General features: G+C 37.9%; 1 protein-coding gene across 1 annotated transcript in view; it reads right to left on the bottom strand.

Annotated features, from left to right (window-relative positions):
• The window catches only part of LOC140235650 (doublecortin domain-containing protein 1-like), a 53,186-nt gene that overhangs the window by 26,788 nt on the left and 1,341 nt on the right, over positions 1-25,057 (bottom strand). The window contains exons 2-18 of the mRNA XM_072315658.1: positions 18,686-18,829; positions 17,821-18,114; positions 15,776-15,938; positions 15,064-15,226; positions 14,071-14,170; positions 11,693-11,792; positions 11,103-11,196; positions 10,452-10,550; positions 9,093-9,238; positions 8,749-8,838; positions 7,729-7,815; positions 6,833-6,934; positions 5,279-5,450; positions 4,220-4,349; positions 2,692-2,839; positions 1,715-1,816; positions 35-174 (exon numbers count right to left, since the gene is read on the bottom strand). Of these exons, the coding sequence (XP_072171759.1) occupies positions 35-174; positions 1,715-1,816; positions 2,692-2,839; positions 4,220-4,349; positions 5,279-5,450; positions 6,833-6,934; positions 7,729-7,815; positions 8,749-8,838; positions 9,093-9,238; positions 10,452-10,550; positions 11,103-11,196; positions 11,693-11,792; positions 14,071-14,170; positions 15,064-15,226; positions 15,776-15,938; positions 17,821-18,114; positions 18,686-18,813 (2,258 nt within the window). The 5' untranslated portion in view covers positions 18,814-18,829. The remainder of the gene's footprint in view (positions 1-34; positions 175-1,714; positions 1,817-2,691; positions 2,840-4,219; positions 4,350-5,278; positions 5,451-6,832; positions 6,935-7,728; positions 7,816-8,748; positions 8,839-9,092; positions 9,239-10,451; positions 10,551-11,102; positions 11,197-11,692; positions 11,793-14,070; positions 14,171-15,063; positions 15,227-15,775; positions 15,939-17,820; positions 18,115-18,685; positions 18,830-25,057) is intronic.

Genomic DNA, 25,057 nt, shown 5'->3' with positions numbered 1-25,057 from the left:
TTTACAGATAAGGGGGGGGGGGGGATAGACTTACTTCTCCATCATACAAACGGGGACACCCAGGGCCTGGGTTGACCCATCAGGGAAAGTCAGCGAGACGTCCCAGTCCTGGCTCCGGTTGACCATCAGGGTCAGGGCTAGCTTGGGGTGAGCCTTGCAGTAGATTTGACCGTCCTGACAACAAATGATTGGTCAAACAGATTCTATCAAATGTTTGTGGTTTGTTTGTTTTTTAAATCACATGCATCTGTTAACATTGTGATACATTTTGCTTGTAGGATTATGAGCCAGTCTATAATTATATGGGAAAATAATCAAATGTCATTCATGTTCACCATGTACTTCCACCAAGAAGGTCACATTTTTGCAGGCATAGATTTGTCTGTCTGTCTGTTTGCACAATAACTCAAAAAGTTGAAAAAGTATTTGGATGAAACTTTTATAAAAAGTTGATAATGATGCAAGTAACAGGTGACTAAATCTTGGATGTGATCAATTTAAATATGGCCAACAACTAGGCATTACAAGCTGCATGCATCTGAGGTGTGCATACACGCACTGAGATCGCGCTCAAGGTACTGCAGGAAGCTGATGAGGTTGACTATGAGACACTAGAAAGGCTTCTTAAATCATTGGGAAATAGGGTGATTTTTTCCATACATGTATGGGTGGAAATGAGCTGTTTGTGGAGGTCTGCACTCTCACAGTGCTTTTCTAGTTACTTTATGAATCTATGTACCATCTTCTTGCTGATTATCAATTCTGGAAAACTTTTGCTGCAGAAATAATCACCTTGCCACAATCAAATTAACAACTCTGAAATTCACTGCATATCTTACATTGGAGAAAGAATAGATGGAACAGGTCAAATTCATTATTTCTGCACAAAATGAAAAATAACTCCCAAAAACTAGCCAATTTGAGCATGAAAGTCAAGTGTTATTTTCAAAATTCAGTTACATTTTTTTCTGGGTGTTTCTAAAAGAGGGAGAAATATGCATACTTATATCTCTTCATAACCAACTGAAGTTCTTTTCCCATGCCGGTATAAACCATTGCATGAACAACTGATAGAAGTGTCAATCATGAGATTCTGTTGTGTACTAATCATTTATTGCTGTGATATTACAAAAACCTCTTTTATTCGGACAAGTCAGGACCGGCACTCATCTGGATAAGGGATTTGTCCGGATATAGGAGACTCAATTTTTAATACACAAAGCTGCCTACCCAATATGGCAGCTACATGTAACCTATTGCAGGTAGTGTACACAGAAACTCTTTCTTTACTTAATCAGCGCAAAATTATACCAATTACAGGTCTCCTTTTTTTTTTACCAAACTGAAATCAATTTTGCGTGAACGTGTCACCTCTTCGTCAGCTGGTCTGTGCTCAGAATTCTCTGATAATTTGTACTGTGCCCTGACTTAGTGAAAAGTTTTCTGTCCACTACATGTGCTTGTGGTGATTTGGGGGTAGTGAATCTCTGAATGTATGTTATTTAGTTGAAAATTTGATGTGAATGTATATTCATTATGTTGGGAATGATATGTAATTCATGTGAGTTTGTGTAGGAATTTTGTTTGAGTTTGAAATCCCCCTTTTCCCTGTAATTAATAGACTGAAAAAAAAAATCACTGCGAGATCCGTGTCCGGATAATATAGAGATCCGGATAAAGGGAGGTCGGATAAGAGAGGTCGGACTGTACTTACTTTATTGATGCACCAGGCCTGTGCCCTGGCCGGCCACACTTTGCTTGGCTTCTGCTTTTCCTGTACTGAAATTTCCGGCAGTAGGAGCAGGCTCTCATCATCCTGAAAGAAACAGAATGACAACAACAAAAAATTGTCTGTGAACATCCAGCTGTAAAATTAATGTGCACGGCATACTGTTTTCTTGCATGCCATGTTATATGGACATTAAATACTCGGAACATATCACTTTAACCGTAAAAGGGCAAGGGGAGGGGGGTAGAATCCGCCCCCTCTAAGATTCGCGCTATAATTCTGTAACGCGAGAAGGCCTCATCATGAGGATTCTTGACTTTCTGTTTTTCAAATCTCACGCAACTTTAGAGACCAAATTTGCAATGTCCACGCATACTTTTACGAAGCCATGCCCATTTTTGTAACTGCATGTCACTACAAAACGGGTACAATTTTGTGATTTCGTGTACATTTTCTGTGGAAAACAGTGCTGTGTCATGAAACTCATAACACCCTGATAAATTCAGAATCCATCCCCTCCATTTTTAGCACAGCCGAAAAAGCCCGGCCTGATTAGGGTCAAGCCTACAGATTTTGGCAACTGTATTAGTCTCTATATGCACATAGAGACCTTATCATAGGTATCATGCACTACATAAGAATGGTTTCATGATCTAATTACGTCACAAAATGCCCTTTTACTGATTACAGCATCAACCCCTTTCTTGACGAAAAGTTCTGTCAAAGTGAATTACACATAGACTGAGATGTACACAATAACGACAATAATAACAATAATGTACACATTCACAACTGGCAACATAACCATTCAGAGAGGAAGCTCACAAATTGAATGTTCATAAGAATGCAATAACATGTAAGGTTCTCTAAAAGGTTAAAATAAAATAAAAAATAAAAAATTATGCATACACTGATTCCTTCAGACTTAACCCTTTCCCTCTTCGCCTCCTGCAACAACTCACCTCATGCTGAAGGAAGTGGGCATCATAGTGTAGGTCATGTGACCTCATGTCCGCCTTGACCTTTTCCCCGACTTCAAGGGGAGTGTCCTCGTTGATTTCCTGGAAGGCCTCTTCTGGGTAGCAGTCTCGCACCATCCACGAAGTATGTCTGGAATAATCAAAATGGTTTGGCCAGCAAAGTGCCATGATAGAATGATTCTAGTCAGTACTGTAAAAGCGGAGATTTTTTTGTTTTTTTTTTTGGGGGGGGGGGGGGGGGGGCTCCATCTGGTACAGTTGAACCTCTCTTATCCGGCCTCCCTTTATCCGGATCTCTCTATTATACGGACGCAATCTCGCCGTGATTTTTTTTTTTGATAATTACGGGAGGAAAGGGGGATTCCCAACTCCTTGACAACTCCTACCCAAACACACATGAATTACATATTACTTCCAACATGATTAACATACATTACATCAAATTTCCTTCCAAATTGCTTACCTCCAGACATTTCAACACCTGTCCCCAAATGTAACAATGAAAAGGTTGCAGTATACACATTACTACATGTGGTACTACAATGGGCTACATCAGTACATGTGTATGTATATGTACATGTATAAAGTATTGAAAGAGAGGTTCAACTGTACTTAGGTAAATTTCACACGTCTTTACGTTCCAGAAATGATTCTGGCCAGTCGTGTAAAAGCAAGTTTTTTGCAAGATTAATATTTCTGGGGATTAATTTTGACTTAGCATTTTGATGAATTTTGCATGTTTTTACTTTTGTGGGATGAATCTGGCCAGTACTGTAAAAGCTGAAATTTTTGCAGGATAAATCTTTTTTGTGGTCAGCTGGGTAAAGTGTATTTTGCATGTTTTTATTGCTGTGGATGGTCACAACAATAGAGCAACAACTTCAAATAGCTCACTGCTGGCATGGTGGTTAAGGGTTTGGCAGTCTTTACTGTAAAAAAAAAAAAAAAAAAAAAAAAGGTATCTGGTAGATATTACATGCTACAGCACTAGCTAACATGAAGGAAACTACAAATAGCCAAACAGAGTAATCCCGTTTTAACAAACACAGTTATAACGAAACTCCTGTTACAGCAAAGTGAAAGTTCAAACCCAAAGTTGTTGTTTTTTTCTTTATACCTTTATGTCATGAACTATATCAGTAAATCTAGTCAACTGGACTTACAATGTACTTGTATTTTGGAGTAGCGACGTTTCATGATCTACTTTACCTGGATGACTGAATACATTCACAGATACATAAATTATACCTTTACACATTTTATTGTCCGGCTACAACAAAATTTCAATATACCGAAAGAAAACAGCCAGTCCTGAGAACATCTTTATAACAGAAGTCACCTATGCAATAAGTAAAACATTTACACACTTTGTATTCACACTAATTTGACACTGCGCAAAATGCATAAAAATATCTGCAGTGCCATTGTCGCTGCCATCAGTAGTACCACAGTGATATCATTATCATATTGTTGTCGTCAATAGCAACTTTATCACGTTCTCTTTTCTCACTTTTCGGCTCCTTCCGGCAGCTGTTCTGCCAGGAGAGGTTCGCGGACCACCACCCTGTTGGGCTCCCCGTAGGCCTGGCTGAAATCCTTGTACCCGACTGCCTTGTCCAGAACCAGCTGTAGGCAGTACACTGTTATGAAGAAGATATAAAAGTGGATAAGTGCACAGTACATTCTGAAACAACCATACAGTGGTAAATCATTACTTTTCTCTTCCTCCTCCGCAATCTCTCCTTTTATCACTCTCCATCTCACTCTCTCTATTCCCATTCCTCATCTTTGCTTTCTGCCTATCTATCCATCCATCTGTTATCTATCTATCTATCTATCCATCTATTTGAATATCAATTCATCAAAACTGCCTAACTATATCTCCTGTATTTGATTCCAAATACCAATCAACAAAAAAGCTCACCAGTCTTCACTCAACTCAGTGCATTACATAAATATTCTATAGAAACTTAATGTTTAAGGTTACATTCAGAATGTGTGGTAGCCTGGCTAAAGTGACTCCTACCTACAAGAAAAGAAAGCGCATACTTAAAGGGGCAGTTTTTATTCCAGTTGCCAGAGTTGATGATTGAATGGTACTACGATTTTGAGCACCATAACTTGGTGGAAAGGTACTGGGCAACATACATGACATTGTACAATGTATCTCCACATAGAAACAGCAAACTTTGTGAGGTGGACTTTAAAATTACAGGGACACCTTGCCATAATGAGGATCTAAAAACCATTTCCAATTTCCCTATTACAAAATCAGCTTTTTCACTATACCTGGGCCCTGTTTTATGAAGATATGAAATTCATTATAAAGTTGGTCTCAACTGTAAGTCTATGGCAGCCTGTGTGGTAAGGAAATTTAAAATCGATTTTATCTTTTGATAAAACGGGGCTCAGAATACAAAAGCAAAGATATATCAAGGGCTGGGACCTGCAAAATCACTTTGTTGTAAGAGGGTTTTGTCATAACAGACCTCTTTATAACAAGGTTCTACTGTAATTATCTCATGCAGCTTGATTTAAGTACTACAAATAACCTCTTCCTCTGGCTCACCATGAGGGTCTCTATACGGCTCGCCAAACGACACCCAGACCTTCTGGTCGTTCTTGAGATCATAGACGTCGCCGATCTCCCGGCCCCTGTTGTCGAAAATCTTGGTCACGATGGTGCTGAGTGCAGTCGTGTTCTGCTCTGGCTGCACCCAGCGAGTAATAGTATCCAGTAACTGTGATTGGGTAATTCACAAAGAGTACACAAATGGCGATATGTATCTCAATAAAGGGGAATGAAACCCAAAATGTGGCTTGAGTCAGTGCAAAATTATTCAAACAAAGCACCGAAGTTTGAGGAAAATTAGGCAATCCATTGAAAAGTGATGAATTTTCGCTAAATATCAAACAAAGATAATCAAATTACCATTTATCGCCATGCCAAAAATTTGCCAGAAATATTTGCTTAAAAATCACCATGAGATGCAGTTGTGAGTAAGTGAAGGTAGTATTATGGCTATGAATGGTAAGACACATGACTGTGTCTATTGTTCACCTGCAGTGTTACAGGAGAATGATGTCACAGCTGTACATAATACAAATAAAGATGGTCTGGAGGATTTTTTTTAAGGTGGGCTTTACATGGTGCATACGAAATTAAGAGAAATGATTAAAAGTATATGATGCATATTTTCATGAGGCATTCAGTGATACGTTACATACGGACCAAAAGGCATCAATAGAGGTCAACATACATTTGGATTGCAAAGACCCTTTAATCATTAGTATACTCTTTCTCTCTTACAAATGTGAGTTCTTAAATTATCGACTGTTATCTTCTTCTTTTTTAACTCTTCATGTGCCATGGTGGAAACCTCCTGTGTGCCACATTATGCTGAGACACCAATGTTGTCATGCTTTGCAAAAACATTGTTTTTCAAATCTATGTCACTTCTATAGATTTTTGTTAAACTAGACATATAGTGAGTAAAGTTGGAGAGAAAATGCCAAGCTTTGCTTTGACGTAAATTGTATGACAAATCTTATGACTGTTTTTCTTTCAAATGACTAGTAGCTGAATTACTGTAAAGGCATAACTTTTGTATACAAAACAGTGATAGAAACTTAGAATTTACACGCAAATCCAGTAAGGAACACAGCTTGTTGGTCAATCACAACATAAAATGCAAGCTATTTGTAACAGGAATGGAAGCGTGAGGAACGCTTTCATTGTACTGTGGCATTTGGCGATGTATTGATCAGTTTGGGCGGATTTGTGCATTTGAGCAGAATATGCAAAGTTTGAGTCGGACGTGCGAATGAGGCACATCAAGAGTTAAAGAGAAGTGAGATGCATCAAGTGATTGAGCATGGATGGGACCTACAATAACTATGAATACAAATTTACTTACAAGTAAGAGACCAACCAAAAAATACTATTTTATTGCACAATTGCACTTTTGGTTCAAAGGTAAGTACATAACAAATGCAAGCTCATACAAACACAAATGCACAGAGTGGAGGAACTGCATCTTCTATGTGATGCAACAGCACACACAGATAAAGAGAAGGAATAAAAAGACTTTGACAGAATGTGCAAAGACACCCAGACACTCACCCTCTGCATGAGAATAGTCTTGTCACCCTGGATACCCTTGGATGCTTCCTTCAGGTTGAAGAAGACCGTCTCCTCGCCGTCATTGCGGCCATTTTCAAACACCTGACGGGAGATGGCATAGCAGGAGACACAAGTGATGAGCATTTTGCTGCTGACAAAATTGGACTGGGATGTATGTGGCTCCCCGACTCCTGCCACAGAGGTTCTCTCAAATCGGTCACAGTTGCCTTTCAGTCCACACAATTATATCACTCAAAGATCTGGTGGAATATTAGTATTACCGAGTGCTTACATACACCACGATAGTCAAACTTCATCCAGTTTCATTAAATGTTATCCTACATTGCCATTCTTCCATGGATAGCTCGGGTTCTCATAGACATACTGTGGCCACAGAGTTTGCATGGTATAAAATCACACCAAAACACTAACTTGTGTGCCGTCTGTCATAGCCATTGTGTCTTTGCTGCTTTTGCTCCCTATGCTGAGGTTATGTTCTCGCCAGTGTTTGATTCTTTGTTGGTTTGTTTGTCTGTTTTAATAGCATTGCCGGTATAACTAACATTTTTGAACGGATTTTAATACAACTTTCAAGATACAACGTAGGTTCATTCTCAGAAGCAAAAGGAACAGGAGATTAGGTTTTGGCTTTGGATTTTTAAAGGGTGCATGAACAGTTCTATTGTTTTAGTTGGGTGTTGTTGTTTTTTTCTTTGGCCATGATGGGGTTCATCTAGTTGTCACAGTTACTTTGAAAGGGGCTGACTTCCACATCAGACAGTGCTTATGGCATACACGAAGAAAATGCTCTAAACACTGTTTAGAGTGTTAAGAGTGTTGCAACGTGCAGCCTCTGGAGCCAGGCTCCTGAAATGGTACTGGCGTATTCATCCTACCTTGAGTTTGAGACCCTGTTGTCCCACCAGCCTGTGTGAAGAGTCTAGCGCCTTCATGTGCTTCAGCTTGAAAGAGTGACCCTCCGACTGATTACATAGGAACAAAAAGTATATTTAAAATGGTAAGTGGTTTTCAAAGTACCGGTAGGTGAAATACCCATTCTGCACTTTCTTCCAATGTCCATCAATTTCTGGATGACTTCTTACAATTGTACTTATCACTGCAGTAGCTGTAATCACGATTAAACCCATTTAGATTTAGCAAGTAAGCATACAACTATTGGCTCAACTCACTTAAAAAATGCTGAAAATATGGCTCTAAGCTTCATGAGAACAATTTCATTAGATGGATCTTGTGTGAATTACACAAGCTGACCTTTGAATTTCAACCACAATGCATTTGTGTTTTTTTTTTCATATTTAATGACAAATGTAAACAAGCAATGCCTACCAAGAGCATCAATCAAATATAATCCCACATTTGTTTACCCCTGTAAGAGAGCTATGCTCATCTTCAAATGATAATTTTTCAACAACTCAAATTGATTTTTGCTTGTGATTTTAATCAATTTAACAATTTGAAATCAAAAGGGCTGGATGCTGTAAAAGTGAAAATAATTGCTGTAAAGCATTTTCCATGCATATTGTGCGACACAAAACTGGTTCAAAAATAAAAGTGTGTGTGAATACTTTTGCTTGTAAGATGTAATAACATTTCATCAATTCGATTCCACAGAATTAAAAACAAGCAAAACTCAATTTTACACAACTGAGCAAGAAAAAATACATCATGATGTACTCATGTGAAAATTGTCACTTTTACAGTATGTACATGTAATACTCTGTACAAGTTTCTTTTCCCAAATTTGTCCTGAGATTAGGCATAATCATTATATCGGAAAAATGCTTATACTTTGTTTGGTTGTTCTTTTTTTTTTATCTGTTTTGCTTTTTGCTTTCTTTTTGTCACTGGTTCATTGAGGAGTACTATAATTTCAGCCTTTCATTAAAGAATCTCACCATTTCCTCTGCAGTCTTGTCACTTATGGAGTCGATCACATCTTCCATCTTCAGTTGAGCTTCCTGCAACTCAGCAATCTGTTCTTCAACCTGTGGGAAAACACAAGCCAACACAGAAAGGTTATCACTGACTCAACAGTAACTACCTCCTTCCCAATCACATTATATGCAAGCACAAATGCACACACACGTGCAGCTGTGATGCACGCATTAATGCAAAACATGAAATACAACAAGGGCAATAACCGCATTCATGCAATATGGGATATATTGCATGGTTGATTGACCAATCAGATTACAGAATTCACCATCACTGTATAAAAAGATTAATATCTAATGCACACCTGTTTGGCTTCTCTCTGCATGACTGCTGCCTCCCCAGCGTTGCCCCTCTCCTCAGCCGCTGCCTCCCCTTGCTGCAGCTCCCTCAGTCTGGCCCTGTTCAGCTTCACCTGCTGCTTGCAGATCTTCACAATTTCCTTCATGAAATCTGGCAGGGCAAGAAAATGTAATTCTACTTAACCCTCTGCGTGGTTTGAGTGTCGATTGGCACAGAGAATCACATAGCATTGCATGCACTGTCAATTGATCCTGGCACAGAAGTGGTTTAACACTTCATTTCCAATGCTGGTAAGATGATCACCAAGAGACAGTATTCCTTTTGTCAGCAATACGCGGAAGAAATACATCCCACTAAGCTGTCAAATCCAGCACTCCCCATACGCGGTTGATTGTTTACCTCTTTGCATGCCACACTGTAAACTACATTTGTACCTGTGTCCAACATTATTCTGAGACTGCATCGCATGAGTGCATTTTGAAAGCAATCTGTGTTTTCACAGCCAAGTAACTTTTCATAGAAGTGTTTCTGCTAGAAGCGTTGCACAGTTGTAGAGAAAATTGCAAGCTTTGCCGTGACATAAATTCGACAACATCATGGCTATGATCTTTCAGTATACTGTGGAAGGTTGTTATCTTCAGATCTGTTTGTGCGCAGTTGTTCATTTTAGCAGACTATGCTAAGTTGGCAAGCTGTCAACAGAAATGGGCATGCAAATGTGGCAAACACTGAGTTCAGAATACAATGTATACATACTCATATGCAGGATTCACACAGCACACATAACTATCACCAACACCATATCACACCTATTGAAAGAAAAATAAAAGTTATAAGACTTGACACCAAACACATACAGTAACAATACACTCATAAAAATCTGCCACACTGACAACAACCTAAAAAGATCCAAAACCAATTAGTAAATTGTGTATCAGAACACTTCCAGTGATAAATAGAATGCACACTAAAATTACTGTATACCCCATTGTATTTAGCGAGTCTAATTTTTGTGTGAATCTGAATTTCCTGACAAGGTGGTTAAGTTTGAGATTATGGAGTATGGCAACAGAGGAAGAAATTTGTATCACTCATTTTCACAAAGTAAATCAGTGATCCTGCATCGAAAACCAAAATGACATTAACTTACGAAAAAGCATTGAGTATTGCTACATTGTAATACTACAATGTATTTTTAATGTGATTCCAAGATCATTCAAATGAAGCAGATATTCACAGCCCACGTGCTAGTTGATATTTTTACAAAGAGCACCTGACTCAAGAAAATAAAGATTCTGTGATATATATGGCGTATAGAGAAGTTTAAGGTACTATTACAAATACTGCTGTACAGGCCACTTACTTGTAGCAGAGAGGGCACTGAACCTCTCCCCCTTCGATATCCAAACTGGGCCATAGATGGGTGTTGTGCTGCTCTGCAGACATGAGTCCAGTTTGGGTACTGTTTGGACAAGAGAACAAAATAATTAAAAGCTTTTACTGAAATAACACTACTTAGCTGAACTCATCGTTGAATTACATTTTTCCATGGTATACCAGACAAGAGTGAATGGCATTCAATTATAAAATTAGAATAAAAACTACAGATACAGCAATTACAATAATTGCTTTAACAATAAGAATAAAACACTTTTATCATAGTAAACACAACATTGTTGACACAAAGAAATGTGTAGTTACATTAATACAAACATGTGGAGGTTACATATTATCAACTAGCTTTCCGTGACAAGTTCATTGAATCTTTTTGCATACACAACTTTAAAGTTACAAATGTATACATCCATGGTGGAGTTTGGGGGGGGGGGGGATGAGGCACAAAGTAAGGAAATATCAGGTGAGCTCACCCACAAAGATAAACTTCACAGAAATATTGCAGCACAATTTGTCCTGCTTGTCAAATATTGAAACAGAACAGAATTAAACAGATAATGAAGTATGATAGAATTAATCAATGCTAAGCACAATACAGAGGTGCGTTTACACAACTTACTTTCTTCCAAGTCTTCAATCTTCTGCCCATCCCACCTGTATATGAACCTGGCAGGGCTGGTGAGGTTGAGCTTGCTGGTACAGGAGTCCAGAAACTGAAGCAGGACAGAGTTAATAAAAAAAAAAAGTATATATATATATATATATATATATATATATATATACAGCTTTTAATGAAAGTGAGAAAATGCCATTCAATTATAATATTTAATCTTTTTACAACCTACAATGAGCATTGACTGAATGATACAACTCACAAAATGTATGATCTAAAAACATTCTTTTTTCTTCGTTCTTATTGGGGGGGGGGGGGGGGGAGGTTGGGTGAAACAAGAGAGTAAACATAAGCTTCAATGAAAGTAGTTCCACCACATATCACTCCACCAGCAACCTGGGATCCAAACTCCACAAACTTCATTCTCTGTGTCTTCCCTATTCTTTTCAAAAACAGGTACAAAAAAAAAGGGGAAAAAATGACACTGCACCCTTATGCAAATAAAGCAGACTAGACAATCTGAATGCATGCACGGGTGAGTTCTTTCAACAAAGTCTACCCTGGAAGCCAGATCTTCAAAAAGAGACAAAATTCACCTGGTTGAGTTGGCCCACGTTGGCAACCACTTCGTGGGACTCCGATGAGTCACCATTGGCAAACACCATGACACGCCTCATGTTTGATGGCAGCATGTTCCTAAGGAAACGCACAAAAGACATATATATATAAAGACATGCATACAGTGTACAATTCTAGTTGCATTGAATAGGCACTGATATAGAGTAACTGTCACCTTCTCTTGCTTTTATTTGCATAATATGTGTAATATCATTTTACAGGCAAGGCATTGGCATGAACACTTTGCTACATATACAAGAGAATAATATGTAGCTACATGAATACAACCTGCGGCATTAGTGTCCCCATTGATTTATTGTATTTGACATAAAATGTACAGTAAAATATTTTGCTATAATATTTAATTCATTTCAATCTTTTTCTCAATCTACAATCATTACAATAAATGTGATCATAATGACAAGATACAATGATTTCATGATTACATAAGAAAAAGAAAGTATAAATACAACGTTGAAGAAATAAAAGAGAAAAGATTCACATAATGGTGGTGAGTTGGCTCAGTCGGTAGCGCGTCTGCCTCACGATCACGCGGCCCGGGTTCGAACCCGAGTCTGGACTGAGCAATGTTGTGTGTAAACATACCGTCCCCTCTAGCAAGAGGCAAAACACTCTGTCCCTCGGATAGGACATAAAATGGAGGTCCCGTGTATGAGAGAGTCACAGCTCATGCACGTAAAAGATCCCGCTTCATTCATTCATCGCAAAGAGCAGGGTGTCTAACCCAGTGAAGTGGTCCCACCCCACATCCAACTGGACCCCATGGAAGACCAGCTTAAGTAGCTGAATATGGGCTATCCAGCCATCTTCACAGATGGAAAATGAACAACAACAACAAGAAGAAGCAGTGCTTTAGATTGGCTATCCCTTTTCTAACATCATGGCATTTTACATTGTTGAAGAATAATAATCTTCCAACATCGTGTATGAAATCTTACCCTAATATACCTGAGACTTTGAAAAAAAAAAAAAACAAACTAGATATATCGCTACGGCTACTGATATGCCTCCACCATAATGCATGGTTCTCCTAATAGGTCTATAGTACAATGTCTTGACAATGTGTGATGACAGTTTCACACAATTGGCAAAATATTAAAATGACAGGTTTGACACAAATGTGCTGAATGTTCACTTTCCTAGAACTAGGTTCAATTGGATGAATGATTAAAATGTCAGAGTGCAGGTATTTGGGGAACTGATGATTTTTACTTGACTTTTGACCCTTTTATAAGTTTATGCATTTAGTAATTTTCAAGGTATTGAGAAAAAGTATAATTTCAGTATCAAATGGGAAAACAGCATTATCTAAACCTGGTCTTTGACCTTTGACCTCACAGTTCCACAGAGAATCACTGTTTGGTAGAACATGCATAAATATGTAAGTTTCACGATGATACCTTGAGTTACTTTCGAGATATGGAGGAAAAAGTGCAATTTAGCACTTTCACTTTACCTTTGACCCTTTGACCTTTGACCTTTTGGCAAGAAACTTCCCCAAAAATATATATTGGGTAATACAAGCCATACATCAAGTTTAAAAAAAAAAAAAAAAACCTTCCGGCATATTGCATTTTAAGGAAAGTAGTGATATTTTGAGGAGTTGACCTTGAACTTTGACCCCCTGACCTTTGACCCATGACCCCAACTTCCCTGAATAATCACTGCCCATCGGTACAAGCATATATACTAAGTTCCATGAAGATACCTTGAACCATTTGCGAGATATGGAGAAAAACATGAAATTTCAATTTTTTTTTTTCACAAAATAACCTGTGACCTTTGACCTTTGACCCCGTGACCCTAAAATCCACACAAAGTATTATCCCCCAAGGATATACCCTCATACCAAGTTTGATGTAAAACCACCACACGGTTCTTGAGATATCGACAAAAACAAAACGGGACGGACGGACGTACGGACGTACGGACGGACGGACGGACGGACGGACGGACGGACGGACGGACGACCCGAAAACATAATGCCTCCGGCCACTTCGTTGCGGAGGCATAATAAAAAACAAATAACCTCATATCAGTCGACAAGGTGCTTCACTTTTATACCAAGAACAGCAGTTGGATTATTTGGGGGGAGCAAATATTTACTGGAAATCTATAGTACTGTTTCTCCTTCTACCATAAAGAAGTTTCTAGTTTTATCATTCTGAGGAAAGGTCTGAATTGCCTACATCTACAATATACTTGTGTTTGAAAGCAATCTAAATTTCAGGGTTGCAAAACAGACACATAAACTTTGAAGGAAGAGGTTCCAGTAAACGTGCAAGATAACACACGATAGGCTACTGCCGAGATGCAACATGGCAATGCTACAAACCTCATTCGTGCCGAAAGCGTCGTGCGGGTCTTCCTCTTGTTGCTAGGGAGAACCACTCCCTCTAGTGTCCACGCTGCTTGCATGTTCTTCTTGACGATACCTGGAAAATAGGAGGACGCAAATCTAATGGCACATCAGGCGAACCTTTCTAACATCGATTCACTCCTTGAAACATGAAAGTTCCTTGCTACGTGTAGCTTCACAGCATGCACCCAAATGGATTCATTGTAGCAGGTAATAAGGCTTGCATACTACATCTCTTTATATGTATAACTGAGCAACTCAAAGTCTGGTGCAGCACACAGACATACATATATTATACATGTATACAATAAATGCATAAATGCAAGCATGCATGTATACACTATCATAATCATACATACAGACAAACATACCATTTGCATTTCCAGAATGTTCACATACATGTAATATTCTACTTCTCGGCTTGTGCAATTCTCAAGGCTGAGGGTCTTTTCTCTTTGTTGGTAATCATGTCAAGGTTAGTTAATGGCACAAGATTTCTCGAACAGAATTAAAGCTACAGCAAAATTCAATTCAGTACAGTACCTTTATCATACAATCATCTTTCGTGTACACAAGTACAGGTGTGATTTACTAAAGCAAAAGCACTGTACGCCCAAGATCATAAAAAATACATTATATTGACTACCCAAAAGTCAAATATATTTCTTGTAGCTACAGAGTAGAACATGATACTAGTCCAGAATTCTTACAGTCAATCTCAGTAGTAACAGAACATACATGATTCCATGTATCTGCTTTAGTCCTGACAGCTCTCATGATCTAAATCTAATGTATGCTCACATGATGAACCTCACACACACACTAACATCTCACCAGCTTCAGTCAAAATACTGAGGGTATTACCAGTCACGCACTGACTTCTCAGAAATGTAAGAAATTCACAGTACTCTATTTGATGTAATTTCTATACAATGTCTATATCAAAAGGCATCAGGAAGAATTACTGACCTTTGACCGGCTTGAATGGATTCTTGAAAGGCTCTCCTCCAGAGATGTAAACCTCTCCGTCTTTCGGAATTTCCTCCGCAGTCTTCACCTCTGTGCCGTCTTCCAAGAAGATGCGCCTGGCTGCAAACTCAAAGTCCAGTTTGATGGTGCAGTACTCAAGGAACTAAATCAAAATGAGGAAAAAATAAATGTTTTATATTCAGAATCCATTCCCAATCTGCCAGTTGTTTTATTCTTAACTTATTCCTCATCACCCACTATTTCACCAGCAAGCAAATGAAGCCAGTTTCACAAGGAATATTGTTATAATTGGTTTAAAGTTTGATTCATGCACAGAGTGAGTTCCTAGAAACGATGCTAACTCTTTAAAAAATTTCATGAATAAATCTCAAAATACATGGCCTGATAAAACATAAAATGATGAATTTCAGGCACTTCGGACATCCTATTGCTTCTTTTCATGCATGTTAATGAACCAATAAAGCAACAAAGCACTGTTGAAATGATGACGTAACAGTCTTTTGTTATAGCTTGCGTTAAAACCAGCTGTGTGCATGGTTAGCAACAATAGAGGTGAGGTTGTTTTAGAACCAGTTTCCATGGTCATGAATGGCTATGACATCACATTTTGGTACTCCATGAAGAACATTATCATTATATTTAATTCAGCATGTGTGGGGAAAGTGACTTACAATCTTCAAAAGTGACTTACAATCTTCATTGTAGGCGCAGTGATCTTGACGCTCTTCTCCCGGCTGCCGTTGCGGAAGCACACAGCCCGGATGACGTGAGGCTGCTGCTTGTACTGGCTCTTTAGCTTGGAAGCGTGGGAGAACGTGGAGATTGAAGATGTTGCTGATCGCCCACTCCATGGCCTGAAGCAATTATTGCCAACAAAAGAGATAAAGTTTGTAAGCATAACCAGGGAAGTGCTAATAGCAGTCCACCACTGAAGAACAACCATACCCATGGAGCTATTAATTAAATTGCCATCATATACTTTCTGTCATATCTTATCTACGACTAGCTATTTGTAGACATTACTTGTATTCAAGATGAAACTTATTATCAAAAATACATGTATCAGGCACCACTAAAATCATGTCTCATCTATAGTTATGTTTTCACACACGTAACGGGGAATGTCATCATATGAATAAATATGATGCTATTACACACTTTTTACATAATATATGCTAGTATAGGTAACAGAAACCATACAATAAAAAAGAAAGTAATGTTATGATGATTCATTTTCACTTCAAATACACATATGAAAGAAAGAACTGTCATTTTCAAGTGTACAGGTAAACAATACACAAGGCTGCTGGAGACTAAAACTTTTGAATGAAATCATTAAAAGAAAAAAAAAACATCAAAAAGGAAAATGGCAAATCTACACCAGCTTTGTGTTGTATCCATTAAGCTACTTTGTATTGAGGTGGGGCTGATTTTACTACAACACTAAAGGCCAACAAAAAAAAAATCGTTGTATTGGCGTAACCCGCCCGACCCTGAACTTTTCAACAACAAAAAAAGAAGGAAACACATCGTTTTTACCGAGAGAGGGCGCGATACGGGTTTGCGAATTATCAAAAACAACAACAACAACAACAGCTGGTGTCTGAAAATGGCTGCGAAAACGGGAACACGCATGCGGTCTCCTATGGGTTCGAGTGGGGGGGCCAGGGTGTCTTTCCGTATCCAAAATATGATTCTCTTTTAATATTTATTGCTTTTAAACCGGTGATATAACAAACTTTGGATGCAACAGACCCTCTCTATCGAATGGGATTTTGTTAAATATGAGTTTTACACGTAAAATACAGGTAGAAAAAAAAAAAAAAAGGTCCGCCCGATTGACCCTATTTGAAAATCTCATGTTACGCCAATACAACATTTTTTTTTTTTTGCCTAATTTCCCATCATATAGACATCTGCCCGAGAATACTGCGACTAGTCTTCAACGGGTTAATACTACACTGCCATTATTTGTGCAAGTCATTTTCATCACACTCTTCACAATTCTGTACAATCATACAAAGTCTGCAGACGTGACAAAATACAGGCAGTTATTACCTCCACCAAGGAAGGAGGAGGTTAAGTGATCATCAGCATTAGAATGTCTGTTTGCAAAATAACTCAAAAAATTGGGAATGGTTTTTAATGAAACTTGCAAGAAAAGTTGATAATGACACTTGTAAGGAACAGATGATTAAATTTTGGCAGTGATCAAGGAATTTCTATGGAGTTTTGAAGGATTTTCTATCTTTTGGCGTATAAGGCCAATGAACTTGGGAGTTCTAGCTGCGCGTTCTGGAGGTGTATACGCGCACTATTAAAAGCGCATGCTCTGCTGATGACGTAAACAAAAGATGGACTGGCTTGGTGGAGGTCTGCGCTCTCCGAGTGCTTTTCTAGTTCAAAGAAATGTATTCACACAAAGTGACCATAAACCATTGTTTCTTGAGAGAAAGAGGTATGGATCCAAACGCTGCATTACAACGAGAGCAAACAATGAATACAGCGCTCACTTTACTATGAACATGGTTACAACAAATTTTTTTTACAGAGAGGTAAGAATTCAGGTCCTGATATTACTATAATCACAAATGTCTATGGTGGAAAATTCCATAAATTTGGTTATAATGCAACTTGAATATTTGTAACAAAAAGAAGACTACTGCCCCAGAGGAATTCATTATATCCGGAGTTGCCTGTATCTCGGAGTGAATTTCATACTGGACTGGAACTCACCGTGCTTTGTAGACAGGAGCGCTGGCGGGTCGATGTCGACTCTTCCTCTCTTCCGCGTCCTCCGCGTCCTCCTCGGCTACTCCGTTATGCTTGGATGCATCCACCACAAACTTTGCATGGATGCGCTTCCTCTCCCGCTCCGACCGCGAGCCCGACTGGCTGGTGGCAGAGAACGGGCGTCGGCCAGAAGCCGGACGTGTACGGCCCCTGGTGTCTCCAGAGGCTGGTCCGATGAGTTCTGTGTGCGCTAAACGCTGGAGATAAGGGGAGTGGTTCTTGGGGGATTTGGAGAGCCTGTGGAACAAATTTACAAGGAAAACCTGTTAACATGAATAACACAGAAAGTCAATAGGACACATGATTACAAAAACTTGGATTTGCACAGTATAAACCAACAAATTTGAACAGTCTCCTTAATTGGTTTAGATTGTAATTCACGGCTTTAGGATATGCAGGCGACTCCTGTAATAACAAAGTCCTCGAGACTGGCAGTTTTCTCTTAATACATTGATATTTTGTTATATCTGAAGGAAATTTGCTCCACAGACTTTGATAACACTAATTTGGGGGTCTGAATCTATATTTCACTGTAATAGAATTTCCTTGCTATGTTCAAGGTAACAGAAGCGCCCTGTATAAATTTGCATTTTAGATACAAGAACTACGCTGTGGGTAACATTTGTTACCTTATTTAGAAAGCACAAACAACATTAAATAAGCACACTTTGGCATGAATACAACCATGTAGCTTCATAATACAACCAAACACATAACTTTGCATTTATAATCTTAAGAGTGCAGATCTTCAAACACAAATATGATACTTGTGTAGCTAAACGAAGCCGAGTGAAAAGATGAAAGTCACCTCTTCTTCTGCTGGTTTCCTCCTGTTTTCTTCAGTCCTTCCAGGTACTGTGCCACGAGCAAGTCTTCGTAGCTGATGGCGTCCATTTTTGTTCCATGCCCAACTTGTCGTTTGCCCACAGGCGGCATGGTGCCAGACTAGTCGCTGCACAGACAGTACATATTAGATGTGGTTGAAGTAGAGCAGCAAATTTTACTTTTAATGTTTATTGACATTCCAGTAACACTTGATGATCAGAATCACATGAAGCTTCAATAGAACTTAGAAGAGGTTACTTTCTAACCGGCAGCTAACCGGTAATCGATGGTGTAGCGTTGTGGTAATGACATTTTAAATCTTTAACGCCACAGTTTTTGCAAATTTCCATGCAGAGCTATTAACTTAGAACTTCTCTTCTTCTTCCTGTAGTGTACTGTGCAGAACCCCCTAAGAGTATAGGACCTAACATTTTCACCACTCCAGCGTTCACAATCCTTGTAGGAAAGAGTGGCACTAGTGTAAATTACTTTCCCACCTGTTTGTCAAACAATCTCCAAACATGCACAAACTCACTCTAAATATTAACAGCTTTGACTATTTGCATCTGAGTGAGATTCAAGTCCAGTACAAAAGGAATTTTTCACCGTTTTGACACTTCTACACTTGTCGGAATATGTCGATTGCAGCTAGTTCGCTCTGTGATAACTGCATTGCTACAGGAGCAGACAGCGCAGCACGGTGTACAAAACACATTCAGGGCAGCAAGCGCTGCGATTGATCTGAATGTAGCTATCTCACAGCGATCAGAGCAAGTTCTTCTCGATATGGTATCTAAAAAGAAAATACCCTTTTCACCTTTCTCTCAGCTTGTACCGAGTCACAATTTTGGGCAATTCCGTATGGGAAGGGCAAAAACAGCAAAATTCAAAGTTAAGTAAATGCTCAGAAATTTCAGTTTCCCGTACAGATGGATTGTTGTATTTACGGAAACAAAAAACCCTTTTCCAATAACTTTCCTCGTTTTTGTTGTACACACTTTTAAAGTTGGAAGACTATTTATTGTATTTATCTAAAATTTTACAATATTACATGAAAATTTGAAATGAAACAACTTAAATATCTCTCTGCTTTATCCATACTTCCACATCTTTCTTCCTATGCTTCAACAATCACATTTAATGAAGCATTCAGTCACTCTCATTATGATATTTTTTGGAGAAAGTTTCAAAATCTACTGACAAATTGACGTAATTCCGTTACCATAAAATTGAAAAAAGTTTTCTCCTGAACAAACTAATCACAGATTTTTTCTCCCCTTGTAAATTTTTTCTCTACATGTGACTCCCTGAAAAGTCACAAAACATTTTGTGGAATATCTCCTTCAGTTCTTCTGTAATTGTGGTAACGGAATTACATGGTAACGGAATTACATGGTAACGGAATTACACGCACATCTAATATGGAAGAGAATGACATATCCTACTTTCGTGCCAATATGTATGTGAACTATTCATGAAATGGCTTCAGGGCATTATTATTGAGCTTAACAGTGTTAGTGATTGGCAGTAAAGGAGTGAAACTGTATGGTATGATACACTGACATGACTCAGCATACAGTGTATATAGCTGGATGCCTCTGACAGTGAGTCCTGACATCAGGGTACACGCTTGACAAGACTTCTTGTGCTGAAAGTCTCCTCCCTTCTTTCACCTTTTCTCATGTACAAGAACTACATGTGTACATGGAGACTGTGCTAACTGATAACTTTGCTACAGATACTCATTCTCAAATGTTCAAAATCATACTGAATTCTGAGATATCAATGTATATTTTCTTGCTAAAAAGTCTCATGGTTTCATACAAAATCTTAAGTATAGTGATGAGGGACTATTGAATGGGTGTGATGCAGCATAAATTGAATAAAGGTTACAAAGAAGAAGAAGGACATAAAATTTCTTTAAAAGGAAAAGAGAGCACTGCTACTGACAGAGAGAAATGAACAGGATAATTTTTGTGAGGAAAGATCAAGAATTAAAGAGAAGGATCAAACACAATGTGATAGAAGTCATTACTTGACACGGGATGCCCACTGAATGTGACACCTTTGATCTTTCTTTATGCTAAAGGCTTTATTATCACCAAGTCGATAGTCTGACCTTTTATTGAACATGTCCTGTTTTCATCCTCAAGTCCTTTATCTTTAATGGTAAGTGTATGACTATGACCTTCTTTCATCTGTTTCTTAGATCTTTCCTCCACAGAGACATGTATTTTGATTTTCATGCCCATTTGATACAGAGCATCTGCTACCCTTTGAAATTTGTTCTTTAATCCTTTCTTTTTAGAAGGAATAAAGACAAAAACACCATTTGTGAAGAACATTTACCCAGTCAGTAATTGTGATACAGCTCTAAAATGTAACATTTAGGCCTAGACTTTCCCATTCTCGGAAGATTTTAAATATTAAAGTCAATGGGCTTCTACTTCTACCTTTACTCTTCATGTTACCATTTGCTGTACAATCCAGTTTCCTTTCATACAAGTGCCATTACAGTGTACATGTATTTTATAATTTGCTTTCAGGCAGTCAAAATACAACTTACTGCAAAAGAGAAGATGCACACTTCTTGTGAGTAAATCTATGGCAACACTCAGGATGAGAAAATAGACAAAGTCAAAGAAGAAAGACAGAGACAGGAAACTTGTAGGAAATTTATAGGCCTGGTCATGATTATTTTTCTGAAGACGTCATTTGGAAATTTTGTGTGGTCAGAAGTAAATACTAACATTATTCACAGGTTGATTAATCTAACTCTAACACAGTGAGCTGCAGATGGATAAAAGAGGCCCTCTTACCTTTCTATGAAATACATTGTAACAGAATTTGGTGGACTCTAATGGTTGTAAAAGTTGTAGTTTGTTAAAGTTATTTTGCTGTTTTCTATTTCCTTTTAGTTTAGTTCATTTTATTTTGGTGGGCTTAAGTAGGACTTACACTGTAAGGGAATTATCAAATTATGCACTACATTATATACCAGGGGGCAACTTCAGCTATTAGTAAAATGTCACAAGTTTTTAGTGATTAATATATGCCACAACATATAGATAATAATGATTAAGCACTGGTGCAGTACCATAATCATATAAGAAAATTTTCTTTTCTATTTATGATTGAATTGTAATTTGTTATATTTGTCATTGAACCACAACTGCATCTTTTCACTTAACAAATTAAAAGTTTCAAGCATCTTTAGTGTTCGTCCTTAATATTAAACATTGTGTTCAATGATGGGGCTGCACACTGTGCTCTTGCACTGTAAATTGACACTTTATGATTTAGATTTAAATTCAGTGTCAATCCGGACAGTTTTTTATTATTTTCTTATGCATGTGCACATAATATTTATGTACAATACTTGTAAGTAATTCACACATATTGTCAATTATTGGCATATTTAGGAAGAAGAAAACAGAGAAATCTGTCTTGCATGATATCAACAAAAGAAATACAAGAAAACTTGAGTATTGTTGACTGGATTTATAGAATTGTACTTGTGTAGGGCTATTCTAGCGTAATTCCGTTACCATGTGTCTTAGATGTCATTTACCTGCAGAGTGTGAAATTCTCAACTTGAAAGTAGACAAATTTTGATGGATGTCGTACTTAGAAGTTACAAGATCTTGATTGACATAGTTATGACTTCAAATCAAGGTCGTTAGCCTGAACATTTTATGTTTTTTTACAATAAAAACTCATTTGGCACCTATACACTTGTACCAGTTCAAGGTCAAAGGCTAGAGAGTACTTATTTAGTGGTTATATTATAGCTAAAGGCATAAACAATCTTTATCAAGACATTTCAGAATACTTGAGGATCAAGAATGTGTATTTTTTCCAGTGTATTTCAGAAGGCGTAATTCCGTTACCATTTGTGTAATTCCGTTACCACTGACTTTATAAGGAAAAAGCCTGCTGCTTTGAAAATGTGATGAAATATTTGAAAAACAATACAACTGAATTGAAGTCAACACAATCAAAGATGAAATCAAGACAACAACCTACAGTGTATGTGTTATAGATTTCAGAGAAACAACTCCCAAAGTCAGAGTTGAAGTTGTGACTAAATTTTCTGGTAATTCCGTTACCATCGCACGTAGACCTCCTTTGTAACCAACCAAGTGAGAACATTTAACAAATTTGTATTTGGGGTGACAGTGTGAGTACCTCTGCATCTTTTAAATGTATCAAGAGAAGGCAAAGTAATCAATCCTGTATACAGGGTGAAAGAATATGAGCCAAAATTCTCTGATTTGTAATTCCGTTACCGCGGAATTGCCCTTTTAGCTATTGAGGATTGGGGTTGTTCATGTTGTGTGTGTGTGTGTGTGTGTGTGTGTGTATGTGTAAATGAAAGATGATTGTGAAAAATGTTATAAGACAAGGGTGAAAGAATATAAAGACTTAAATAAAAGGCTAGAAAAAGGGGGAAAAGGAAATGAAAGAGAGGATGGAAAAGGAAATGAAAGAAAGGATATAATAAAAAAAATGGAAAAATAAAAAGGTTTACAAAATAGAGAGTTCACTAAAAGATAATGGAAGGAATGAAAGAAGAAAACCTTGTATTATAAAGGAAAGTAAGGGAGAGATGGATACTGTATGTTTGAAAAGAAAAGAAAAAAGCAAAGAGAAAAATACTTTAGAATGAAAACAGAAAAGCAATAGGTAGGGTAAAAGAATGAGAGCTGAATCAAAACTGGATTCTAAAAGCAAAGATGATTAGGAAGGAAAGAAAGAATTATACAAGTTGAAAAGAAAATGAAGAAAAGCATTCATATGAACGACACATAAGATAAAGATATTGGATAGCATAGAAAGGAAAGACCCTTGTAGTTGGAGGGAAAAACAACCCATGAAGGAAACAAAGAACAATAAAAGGCAGAAAGTACAGTTAAATAGGAAATTGAGAAAGTTAGACAAAAGGAAAACCACAAAGAAATGATTGATAAGAAGGAAAGGGAAATTTAGGAATAGATTCTACCTGAAAATGAAAGAAGAGAAGATAGAATTAGAAAAGAAAGACTCACAAAGAGAAAGATATTTATGTCAGTGGCTGCAGCACACACTCGCGCACTCACTCAACCGCTTTGAAGCTACAACCACTAGGATTAACATAAACGCAAGACTGGGCGAGGAAAAGAGAAAAACAAATTTTAGCTTTTCAACGACACCATAGAAAAAGCCGCTGTGTGGCTACATTCAGACCAAATGATCGACCCTTCCTTATATGGCGCTGGACGTATTCGTACTGTGCTCTTGCTTGTACAATCAGAGCAGCATTTCAAGCGATCAAGATTTTCCAATGATTTGCTGACACTTGTAAATACTAAAAGTGTTAAAACTTTACTTCTATCTTCGACTTTGGAGACTCAGCAGATGCAACTACTTTAGGTTAGGCCCTACTGAATAACAGGGTTGATCGTTGAGTTTGTGCATGTTTGGACAATGGAGATCATTTGACAAACAGGCGCGAAAGTACACTAGCTAGAGCGCTAGCGCCGAAAGAGTCAATATTGAAATTCTACCAATCTTACAAAATTCAACACAAGTCTTGCATACGTGTAGCTTAGCAAAAACTAGCGAGATGCTACTCAGTAGTAGTAGACCTCTACTTCACTAACAATTGTTAGAATGTGTTTCTAGGTACGTAACTTTAATAGTCTGAGAGTAGGCCTAACGTTAGGCATAGACAGTACTCAGTAGTATAGTAAGGGTACTAGGTCTCGCGCAGGGACCTAATGATCGCGCATAGCGTAACTGCGTATAGCAAGCGATATTACGCGTAGGACTAAGCGCAAAATTTGCCGATACGCCCATGGAATAAACATACCTGACTTACCGCTCCACATGAGAAGGAAGCAGGTAAGAAATTTTGATTTCCAACAAATTTCCACTAAATTTCCAATTTTTTACCTTACACAAACCTACCTTCCCTTAAAATCTGTTCTAAGGATGTTGTAGCCTAGACGTGTCGTCTCGCTTGTCACTCGTTCGTAGTCGATAGAATTCGTAATTTGTTCAATCGATCGTTTACCACGTGACGTCATCATACACAAGAACAATGTATGCTGCCAGCTACGCTGAAATACTGTTAATAAATGTTGTTTTAATTGTTTTAAAACTGTTGCTTTAGTTTCAAATTTTAACACAACGATTATAATATTACAAAGGAATGAATATTTCAGTCTATCGAAGTTGAAGTGTGATTTCAATTTGAATTTGCTTGTGATTTCTTGCGCTAACTTGTGATATATTTGTGACAGGGGAGGGCCATAATGATACTGAAGAAAACAAATTAACGTTAGATGAGAGTGTGACATGGGTGACGAAAATG

This window comes from Diadema setosum, chromosome 12, assembly GCF_964275005.1.
Source record: "Diadema setosum chromosome 12, eeDiaSeto1, whole genome shotgun sequence".
Taxonomy (NCBI): domain Eukaryota; kingdom Metazoa; phylum Echinodermata; class Echinoidea; order Diadematoida; family Diadematidae; genus Diadema; species Diadema setosum.
Note: the sequence above shows the minus strand (reverse complement) of the source record. Positions and strands in the feature narration are given on the sequence as shown.